The sequence below is a fragment of the Pelobates fuscus genome, chromosome 3, assembly GCF_036172605.1.
Source record: "Pelobates fuscus isolate aPelFus1 chromosome 3, aPelFus1.pri, whole genome shotgun sequence".
Lineage (NCBI taxonomy): Eukaryota > Metazoa > Chordata > Amphibia > Anura > Pelobatidae > Pelobates > Pelobates fuscus.
Genome location: NC_086319.1, coordinates 271,552,367 through 271,564,366, shown reverse-complemented (window position 1 = coordinate 271,564,366; position 12,000 = coordinate 271,552,367). Strand labels below are relative to the sequence as shown.

Here is a 12,000-nt window from a genome sequence, read left to right as displayed (position 1 = left end):
TGTATATGCATATAACGTAAAGGGGTAACAAACATATTTCAGGGACGGGATATAGAACACCTCAAACATGTCCCTTACAAAACAAACCTAAAATTCTATGACGCACACAAAAAAAAAACACTTGTTATTCCAAAAAAGAAAAATGCAACCTAAACAGGTAGCGGGGAGGGAAGCAAGTCAAGTGGGACGGCACAACTTGTAAATAGTTATCACCTACAATACCATTCATACCTGGCTCGGGTTCACAAGGGACGATATGACGCCATACGTATGCCATTAAACTACCTGAATCTGTTCCCACAATATACACACTAACTTGGTACACCTATAACCCGCACTATGTACATTGTCGAACCGGATACATTTGTCTTATGAAAGTGGGGGTTCGGGGGATGCCCACTAAGGTGACACGGATCCCAGGGTCTAGGGCGGGAGGGGGATGTTCGGTCGGCTGGTCGTCCCCCACTGGCTCCAACACGTCCTGCAGGGGATGGGGCCATGGGAGACACTGTCGCGCCGAACGAGAGCTGATTGGGCTTTTGCCTAGTAACGGTGGGTGGGGGCCGTTTAACTTTCTTAGGCTATCTCAATAGGAACGGGTGGGTACATTGAGATTCCAGGGGAGAGTGCCCCTACCCCGCCCCCAGATCGTATTGCTGGGGTAGTGGTAGGAAGACAGACTGATGAATGGGGAAGGTTTTTGCAGGTATTTAAAAACGCTGTTGTAAATAGTTTTTTGACGTTTTGTGCCCGGGGTCTATGGTATTTCACGGGGGGATCCCTGTTGGTGGGGTATCATGTATGTCTCTCCCGATATGTACATTACTTTGGGTTCAAAACTGATGTATAAAGACACAGAGGGGCCAAACTATATGTGTACTAAGCTGATATACTGTATGACAATATCGTAACGAGTTCGCTGGGGTGCCAGGCACCAATAGATAAACGGTGCTTCGCCGCTAAAGGATTTGCACCATATCCAATAATGCATGCTAGTTAACTTAGATATTATATCCCCTTTGATACATTACAGTTTTGTACTTAGACTGTCTCTGTGTTACGACATGGGGGGTCGGAATCGTGCGTTACCTAAAAATGTTAACTTATCGTGGAAGGGTTAGAGTAGTTTCGGCTTTAGATAATGTGGATTGTGGCCGAATTGGGTGTTCTCCTGCGGGGAGACCCACTCCGAGCCTAACAGATGAGGCCCCTAATAATAATAATAATAATAATAATAATAATAACCTCTAACCACCCCTAATAGTTTATCGTCACACCGAAGAGATGGTGGGTAAACCAGAGGCCAATTCACCTACCGGGAGGCACCTGGGTATGGGAGCTCATTGGCCCGTTGTTCCTCCCAACGTTGATAGTGGCTGGAATGTGGGAGCACGTTCCCTAAACACTCTGGCATTCGGTAAGACCAGAGTTATTTTGCGTCGGACTGACTGTTTTTCTCTCTTTTCTACCTCCCCTAATTTCTCTCTCCTTTTTTCCGTTGGTGGGGTTGGTGGGGTTGGCGGGGGCGGGGGTTTGGTGGTGTGGAGCACACGGGGACTTGACGGAAAGCGACACCGAAATGACACTAGTAGTGGCCAGTATGGTGGGAGTGACCGTATCACATGATGGAGATTACTATCACCTCCTTGAACGTTAAGGGTCTTAATGCCCCTAGGAAGCGCCGACTCATGCTCAAAGAATTTAAAAGGATGAAATCCGACGTTGCCTTTGTCCAGGAGACCCATTTGCCAAAACAGGCCCAGTTTAGGTTGAGAGACTATACCTTCGCAGGTTCCTATGAAGCCAGGTCTCATCGCAAGGGCAACGGGGTGGCGATCCTTATTAGGCGTAGCTGCCCGTTCCATGTGAATTCTCATGAGGCAGACCCGGAGGGGCGCTTCGTGGTTGTCTCGGGTACTCTGTACTCGCATACAGTCCACTTGATAAACATCTACGCGCCGAGTCAACCGGACCCTGGTTTTTGGTCCATGCTCCACGACAAACTCCAGGCCCTGCCCCACGGTATGGTGTACATGGGGGGCGATTTCAACGCTAACCCATGCCCGGCTGTAGACAGGAGCACACGATCTGGAATACCTAGATCCCAGGGCAGGGGTGGCCCGGATATGTTACTTAAGGATTTAATCGCTGCAACGGGATTAGTGGACGTCTGGCGGGCTCACCACCCGGGAGATAAAGATTATTCCTTCTATTCAGCTCCCCGTGGTACGTACTCGAGGATAGACCTTTTTCTGGCTAACGCTTCGGGCATGTCCCGAATCACGGGCTCAGCGGTGGGTAACATCTCGTGGTCAGACCACGCGGACGTATCTATCACGCTGGGCAACCTTTGTGTGGCTTCCCCATGGACGTGGAAATTGAACGCGTCCATGCTACGGGATGAAGCGATAAGAGAACAGATCCGGAAAGGGATCACTGAATAGTTCGACTTGAACTCCACCCCAGAAATCTCCGTGGGCATGCTATGGGCGGCTCATAAGGTGGTTTCTAGAGGGAACCTGATTAAACTTGCTACCAGGAGGAAGAAAATGAAACATCAGAAATTAGAGACCTTCTTGGGACAAAAGAGGGCCCTCGAACAAACCGTGCCGGACGAGAGAACCTACAGGCAATTAGAAGCAGTACGAAGAGACATCCGTACATTGTTGCTGGATGACACGGCCAGATCTATGGTGTGGTCAAAACGGACATACTATGAAAAGGCCAATAAAATGGACACTCTTTTGGCCAGGACTCTTCGGCCCAGGCAGGAACGGACCCACATCTCAGCCATCAGACATCCTGACGGTACGACGAAATCGACACCCGCCGAGATAGCTAAGGTTTTTGAAAACTTTTACCAAAGGTTATACAACCACACGCCGGATGGTAGTCCCCATGGCGACCAGGAGGAGGAACACATCTTACAATATTTAAACAACCTAGGGATGCCTAAGCTAAGCAGGGAGGCGGAGGGCGCTTTGGCAGCGGAGATTACGGAGGATGAAGTGGACAAAGATATCTCGAATTTGAAAGGTAATAAAGCACCGGGGCCGGATGGTTTCGATGGCACTTATTACAAAACCTTTAAAGGGGAGCTTACACCTCACTTGGTTCGACTCTTCGAAAACTTACGTCAGGGAGGATGGCTGGACCCTGACATGTCTCTGGCTACTATCGTGTTGCTGCCCAAACCAGGAAAGGACCCACTTGTCCCAGAAAACTATAGGCCCATTTTGCTAATTAATCACGATTTGAAGATTTTGGCTAGGATTCAAGCAGATGGATTGAACCGACTGTTGACCTCGCTCATTCATGCCGATCAAGTCGGCTTCATTCCAGGTAGGCAACTGTTTGAAAACACCAGACGGAATATTGATTTGATATGGAAGCAAGTGGCCACAGGGTCCCTCACTCTAGTGGTGTCCATAGACGCAGAAAAGGGCTTTGATAGGGTCAGTTGGCAATTTCTTTTCCCGGTATTGCGGAGTATGGGCTTTCCAGATGGATACCTGACGATAACTAAAGCAATGTACCATAATTTGCGAGCACAGGTGCAGATAACGGGTGCCCCAAAGACCCAGTTTAAACTCTACAATGGATCTAGACAGGGGTGTCCTCTTTCTCCCCTCCTCTTCATGTTGGCCTTAGAACCTTTGCTGCAAGCCATATGTCAGCACCCGAATATTGGAGGAGTTAAGGTGGGTACCGAAGAGTATAAGGTGTCAGCCTACGCGGATGATGTTCTCCTAACCGTTACGAACCCGATGGATTCCATGTTGGCGATTCAGGAAGTCATGGCGGAATATGGTGCGTTATCGGGATACAAGGCAAATATCCAGAAATCCAGCGCCCTCCCGATCTCCCTCCTAGAAGCGTAGAAGATGTAGTGTGGATTAAGGAGACCTGTCAAATCCGAGTGGAAACAAACTCTTTGAAGTACCTAGGGATTCATTTAACAGCAGATCCTGAGTCCCTGTACCTTGCTAATTACGTCCCGATGTTGAGAGCCCTGATGGGAGACCTAGATAAGTGGACGGATAAGCCGATTTCTTGGATAGGCCGGATTAATTCTGTGAAGATGAACATACTACCACGAATATTGTTTTTGTTTCAGGCTTTACCTGTCCGTGTCACAAAAACTCAATTGACTCCATTGCAAAGATGGGACTTTATTTGGCAAAACAAGAGGCATAGAATATCCAGACAAGTGTTATATAGACGCAAGGACAGAGGGGGGTTGGGCCTCCCGAATCTATATTTCTACTATCTCGCAGCTCAACTGACACAGGTAGCTATGTGGCTCAGTTTACAATGTGGTTTCCGAAGGAACATAGACCCGTGATACGGCGAACGTCACCAGCCATACTCAACTCTATTCGGATTTGGGATGCGAGTAATCTCAAATATGGACTTTCAACGTCCCCCTCCCCTATGACTCCACTCCTCAGAAACAGGGAATTCATCCCTGGTATGGCACCCAGAGACTTTCGTAAAATAGAACGAATCGGATTACAACGGCTACATCAGCTATATCGAAACGGAGAGGTGGTCCAATTCGCGGAACTACAACAAGGCACTCATTTAACTCCAGCGGATTTTTTTCGATTATATCCAGATTCGCGACTTTGTTAGCAAACCTCACATTAAGAAAGCAGCGTTGGGAGGGCGGGGCTGGACCGCCGAGCTGGAAGGTCGCAAGCTAGATCAGCTCCTGCAATTCGCACACATTAAAGCTTCTAAACTATGGAAAACGACTCAAATACCGACCGACAGCACTGGTCCTCGGTACTACGGGGACACTGGAACCAGGGAGAGGCTGGCTCATCGAGCTACAGTCCCCTGGAGGTGAGGCCTTCGACGATCATGTTTGAGCCTATGCCGGCGTTGAGAGGGACAGACGGCCGCTGCCCCACTATCCTGCCCAGCGGTCCCCGACCTGAGGCCCAGACCCGGAAGGACCCGGCCCTGTCCCCCCCCCCCCCCCTATGGACCGGTGGGGGTGATCCCGGTCCTCACCCAGAAGCCAGGCAGCCAGAGCCCAAAGGCGCCACCGCCACACTCGAGGGCCAGACCGCACCACACAAGATGGCGGTTGCCATGTGCAGAGGGGAATGCTCCACAGCGGAGCTCAGAGCACCCAGCGAAGCATCCTGGCATGGGCCCAGGAGGTCAGAGGAGTTTGTGGCCTTCCTTCCCTTCATTGCAGCCCAGCAGGCGATCTCATACCTGGCCACGCAACAAGCCATGCTAAAGGTGGGCAGCAACGGAGGCCCAACCGGACCCACAGCAGCTGCTACAGTAGTAGACCAGGAGTCCACTCAACACTCACCCCTGCCACTGACGGATGACCCTGCCGCTGAGCGAGGCACTCCCACAGCAGAGCCGACCGCAGTCTCGCCCTACGCACTGCCTGCAGTGTGGCATCCCCGAAGAGGGCCAAACAATGACTCCCAGCAGCAAGCCAGAGTTAGTACCATCCGAATGCCAATTCCGGAGACCACTGACCTCCCGATGCCCAGAAAAGGCAAACTTAACCAAGCATGGAAGCAGCCCACAGAAAACCAGCAAGGAGCCCAGAGATGCGCATGGAGAAACATCGCCAGTGCCACAGCCTTGAAAGACACTAACACCCTGTCACACCGACACGGCAGATCAGGCATTGGCTGACCATGTGTCCACTACCACCCGTGAAGCATCGGGCCCGCCATATCGATGGTCCCTGGAGCGTGTGCCAGCCCACAAACTTTTCGATCAGCCAGGGTGAAACTTTACATGTAGAATGCTGTTTAGCCTTAGCATGTTTATATACTGAGCCTTTAAGTATAGCTTACCGTACTAATCTTCTCACACACCCAATAGACATGCATTCAAACTACCAGCTAGCATTACACAGCATAATGGTACCTAAGCTTGTTCCACATTATGTTAAACTATTTACTGTACCTTTAAAAGATATACGTCACACTACTGCCATCTCTGCTATTGATCTTTGAAACACATACTGGCATAAGGGCAAGCTGTCAGCTAGACTTCAGATAAATCACAAAAAATAGAGCTTACCTGATAGCAAAGCGCAGCAGTTTAATATGTTTAAAGTACCAATTGATTAATGTCAGACGTCAATACCCAGCATGTATCTAATAGGTCTCATCATCTTATAAAAGAAAAAAAATTGTGCTTTATATCTGAACGTTATACAACTGTTAATGAATACCTGTTTTTAAAATGTTTACAAATGCTGTTGTGGCATTGCTGACATGCGTATGTTATCTTGAGCACAGCAAAAATAAAGAATAAAAAAAGAAAGCAGCGTTGGGTCAACTGACCTTTTTTGAGAGACTTTGCTCCGATGGGACTGCCCCCAAAGGCATGATCACGCTTTTGTACACCCACTTGAGCGCAGAAAACGGAGAATGGGGAAACTTGAATTACACGGATCAGTGAGAAGCAGACCTTGGAGAAGTCTTGGAGGGAGTTGAGTAGCGGGAGATATGGGAGGCGAATGCCACCGTCTCAGTATGTGTCACCCTCCAGGAGCAAGCGTGGAAAACTATGCTTCGGTGGTATACCACACCAGTAAAGTTACATTGCATGCACAAAGTCGATACTGACGACTGTTGGCGGGGTTGCGGTTCCCGTGGCACATATATCCACATGTGGTGGGAATGCCCTAAAATAAGCAGCTTTTGGAGGTCCGGAGAGGTTCTCTTGAGATAGACGTTCAATAGGCCCCTAGGTATGGATCCGTGCATATACCTGCTAAACAGAATAATTGACGGTTGGACGAGGAGAGAACAGAAATTGGTACATAAAATCACTCTAAGCGCACGCCGCGCTATAGCGACCGCGTGGCTCTCTCCATATCCAGGATCCGAGAATGTAGAATTATGGACGACTTGACTGCAAGAGTGAGGGGGACGTCGGCATCATTCCAAAAAATTTGGGAGCCATGGGACAACAGTTTAGAGGGTCTGAGCAGAGATTGAGGGGGCCCTTTTCCTTGGAGGCTATGTCCCATATAGAGGGGTATCCTCCCTGAGGGGGACAGGTCCCTGAGTAGCTACCGTAAGGCTTCTGCCAACCACCTCCCCTCCCCCCCCCCCCCCACACCTTTCCATCTCTTTTCTCCTCTCACTCTCTTTCTTCTTATCTCCTCTACTCTTCCTCTATTGGCTACTTCTTTTTTCTCTCTCTCTTCTCTATAATTCCACTCGGTTCTGATCTAATATTTTTTGTTACCTTCTTTTTTCTCTCATAATTTTATTAACCCTTCCTTTGGTTTATCCTCGGGTTGTGGCTTTTATTTTTTATTTTCTCTCCAGAAGCGAAGATACGGTTGGACGAACAATGTCGTAAATGAGCAAGTTGGGTACTTAATTAGACTGGGATGATGGTTTTGTCTAAATGCACGACATATACTACCAACGTCATAATGATCAGCAAGCACCTAAGATATATATATCTATCAGGGATAAACATGTACTATAACTGAGAGGCTATACAATATATTCCTGAAGATAGCATTCTTGTTGTTTTCTGGGCATACCTAGGGTGAAGGTGCCCTCGTTATGAGTTATGGAGCGAAACTTCAAACATGTTTTATACTACTCTTAAATGACGAGGTAACCCATCAATCTGCCTAGTTCAACATGTTTATACCAACCTATCAATGATCAACTGTATGATAATTTTTTGTTCTTGTTCTTAAACTTAAAACCGTGCTGTTTTAACCTGCTACACTGTAACATGCTATGAAAAACGATTACAGATGCTGCTGTGGCTCTGTAAGCCTGTTATTACGTGCACGATAAAAATAAAGAATTAGAAAAAAAAAAGAAACTGTATAATGCGATTCGCCTCACCTATAAAGCAATTCAACAAGTTGAAGTGCTTCATGCTTTAATTTTTATTATTTTTTTTTCCCCTTTCTTGGGGGAGCGGAACAGTGCTTCATCCCCCCCACCCCCATTGTAAGGAGTCAAATATTGTTATATGGCTTGACTTCTTACCTGAGATTCACTGGGCTCCACTCTATGTCTCCACTACTATCTCTGGAAAGCCAGGTGTTCCTAAGCAGGAACGTCCTTTTACTTGCCTGGGCTGAGACCTGCAATGGGCTTAGCTCATTTTTAACCCCTTAAGGACACATGCCATGCCTGACGTGTCATGATTCCCTTTTATTCCAGAAGTTTGGTCCTTAAAGGACCACTCTAGTGCCAGGAAAGCATACTCGTTTTCCTGGCACTAGAGTGCCCTGAGGGTGCCCACTCCCGCCCGGCTCTGGAAAGGGGAAAGGGGTAAAAACTTACCTTTTTCCAGCGCTGGGCGGGGAGCTCTCCTCCTCCTCTCCGCCTCCGTTCCTCCCCGTCGGCTGAATGCGCACGCGCGGCAAGAGCTGCGCGCGCATTCAGCCGGTCACATAGGAAAGCATTCATAATGCTTTCCTATGGACGCTTGCGTGCTCTCACTGTGATTTTCACAGTGAGAATCACGCAAGCGCCTCTAGCGGCTGTCAGTGAGACAGCCACTAGAGGAAATAGGGGAAGGCTTAACTAATTGATAAACATAGCAGTTTCTCTGAAACTGCTATGTTTATAAAACAATTAGTTAACCCTAGCTGGACCTGGCACCCAGACCACTTCATTAAGCTGAAGTGGTCTGGGTGCCTAGAGTGGTCCTTTAAGGGGTTAAACCCAACTTTAATAGTAGTGGATTTTTTTGATTGTCCAATTTGTTTTATGCAAGCAGTCTCATTGTCAAATTGTGAAACATAATAAGCACATAAACTTTGATCACCTGTTCATACTCCTGTATTTTAGCGTCCAAATTTTACATTTCCATAGGAAACTACAAGACACAACTCTGGGATAAGCAGTCTGAAACCTACCTGCCATCTACCCCAGGTTTAGGCATGCATGTAGAAGTAAAGGACCCTGATGGGAAGGTAAGATGAGCAGGTTCTTCCCAGATAGATATATTCTAAATTGCCTTTACACTATTGCCTTTGAGCAATCTGAGGGAAAAAGTTCTAGAAGTGGAGCATTCCCCAGGAAAAATTACTTTGCTTTCCACAGTGATTATTAGAACTTTTCCTAAGAATTGCTCTTTATAAATAAAACTCCTTTATATATTTATAAATCATTTTAGTTTTTTTGTGTGCGTTGTATAATTTATTTGATTTAGAAGGTGGTCAGTAGCCTCGCCTTTCCTAAACATTGGAGCTTCAACTATTCAAATAATCCTATTGATAACAAAACCAGAATGACAAGTTATTTTTCTGTACAGCACGGTACAATATATCTGTCTTTTGTTTACCTTCATTTAGCCCGTCCTCTCCAGACAATATGGATCAGAAGGAAGATTCATCTTTACCTCTCACACACCAGGAGAGCACCAGATCTGCCTTCACTCCAATTCCACTAGAATGACTCTTTTTGCTGGAGGAAAACTGGTGAGATGTGAACATTTTTTTTTTCTCTGTATTACAGACTGATTATAGGATTTCCTATATTAGACCTATATAGATCTTTATAAGCACGGTAAAATTAAAACTGTATTATAATTGGAGAAATAGTTTTAAGGCGCCTGATTTGGAGGGAGTTAAAGGGACACTATAGTCACCAGAACAAGTACAGCTTAATGTAGTTTTTCTGGTGTGTACAATTAAAATGCCTGCAGGAACCTACTATAAACACTGCCTTTTGACAGAAAAGGCAGTGTTTACATTAGTGCTTAGGGACACCTCTAGTGATAGTCAGTCACTTAGACGTCCACTAGAAGTGCTTCCTGGGTTGTGCAGCACTGATGTTCAGCGTTTCCACACTCTCCAGAAGACACTGAACGCGCCTCCTAAAGATACATTGATTCAATGTATCTCTATGAGGAGATGCTGATTGCGCAGCTTGGCCTTTTGCCATGCATGTGCAATAGCCTCCCAACACTTTCCTATGGGAAATCATTTGATTGACTGAGATCGTCGAGTTTGATCTTCACCAATGAGGCTTAGCGGGGTTGGAGCCAGCTGATGCCCTGGAATAAAGGTAAGTTTAATATTCCCTTTTAAAAGTGTGGAAAGGGGGGGCCTGAGGCCTAAACTGCGTTTAAACACTATAGTGACAGAAATACATGTTTGTATTCCTGTCACTATAATGTTTCTTTAAGTATATATTTTTCAAGATAGGATTTTTCAACTTGCAGTACAGAACAACATTTCAGAGAAGCAAAGGTTTCTTCAATACCTATTTAGCTGACATAAATTGAAATTTATGTTCTTAAATAAGACATATTGGATGTTAGGGGCATTTATTAAAGGGACAGTAATATGGCAAATTTCCTCTTTACTCTGTCAATATTTATCTGTACGTTGATCTAGCCGAACAGCTAGAAAAGCCTCCCTTGTAATATGTTCCAATAGCAAGACATTCCAGAACAGACTAAAAAGAAGGCTTGGTGAGGCACCTGCACTAAATTTCCATATTTCTGTTGGCTAATTTGCAATTAGAATCGGATATCTATAAGTAGAATAACGAGACATTTTACTATACATTTACATTTGTCTGTAAATAGGCTTCCAGTGGAGGTGGTAGAGACAAATGCATGGCTAGTCACTTAATTCTTAATTGTTGTTTACAATTTAACCATTTTTGCTTAAACTTTTAAATTCATATTGAATTCCCAGTAATGTACAATTATAGTGACTAAATCAGATATAGTTTAAAAGTCTTAATAGGCTTTAGATGGGAATACTGCTGTTTTCAGAGGAAAGCAGAATCAAGAATAGATAGAGGGCATACTATGTGCGTCTATAGCCATTTACCTGCCCTAAAATCAACCTGAGATCAAAAGGTTACCCAAAGGTACCACCGGAGCTGATACCTGGCATGGAGACGCCACGTCCAGGGGCCCCGAAACTATGAGGCCGTATCACACAACCATTATATCTGGGGCAACCCAGCAGCAGCACCAAGGTACGACCAACCAACCCCATCAACCCACCTACCAACCCCGAGTGGGGACCCAGAGACACTCTAAAGGGGCATCCGGACTTGGCCTGACTGGCGTAGGCTGAACAAAGAACACCGTGCAAACTGTCTACTTTGAGGACTAAAACCACCTGTACCAATTAACCCACTATTACCCAGCGGAATCACCCTTACTTTAAAGGACTCTTGTTTGTTTTTGTCCGGCGTATAGCCTCATTAGACAACCCATTATAAGAATTTATTATTTCACGGTACTATTGCTCTGAAGTTCTCCTCTCAGGTTTTAAGATTTGTTTCCACTAAACTTGCCAGTAGCTACATACAGTAACCATATACACTCGAAAACTGCACAGCATTCAAGACCATGCACCCACAAAGATACCAACACATCACAAGTAACACACACACAAACAAACAACCACATAGCAGCGAGACTTAATGCGACGCACATACAGCGAGAAACTAATTTGCCATAATGCAGACCTAGGGCTTGTAACTTACAGGGCTACACTCCTAACATACCACCAGGCGAGAATACTTTTGTTGTCTGCACATGTAGCCTGGCGTGCTTACTGCTAACGGCAGATGTCCCATAGCCTGTCTATTTCTCTGTTATTTACATGCTAAGTCAAGCATAGATTGAATTTCATATGTTTATCAGTTTTACTCTTGTTTCCTTTACTTTAATGCTGACGGTACCACCGTATAGTTCGAAGCTACCTTCATAACTACTACTCTATACATGTTTTTAACTTTTTGGTAAGCTTACTTAATAATAAAAAAAATGAGGCTGCCAATCGTAGGAGATGTACTATTGTGTTACAGTGATCCCACTATGTACAAATACTGTGCATCCCCTCTTCTCTATTCTGTATCCCATTTAACTCCTGCCTCAATAAAAGAAAGATTGACAAAAAAAAACAAAAAACTCGAGAGCAGAATACTCTGGGTAGGTAGATAAGTACAGGAAAACAGAATGAGCCACGACGCGCGTTTTGCTGGTCTGCGGCTCTTT

General features: G+C 45.8%; 1 protein-coding gene across 1 annotated transcript in view; it reads left to right on the top strand.

Moving 5' to 3' along the window:
• Positions 1-12,000, top strand: part of TMED4 (transmembrane p24 trafficking protein 4) — a 29,912-nt gene that overhangs the window by 5,395 nt on the left and 12,517 nt on the right. The window contains exons 2-3 of the mRNA XM_063448541.1: positions 8,847-8,947; positions 9,329-9,454. Coding sequence (XP_063304611.1) covers positions 8,847-8,947; positions 9,329-9,454 — 227 coding nt within the window. The remainder of the gene's footprint in view (positions 1-8,846; positions 8,948-9,328; positions 9,455-12,000) is intronic.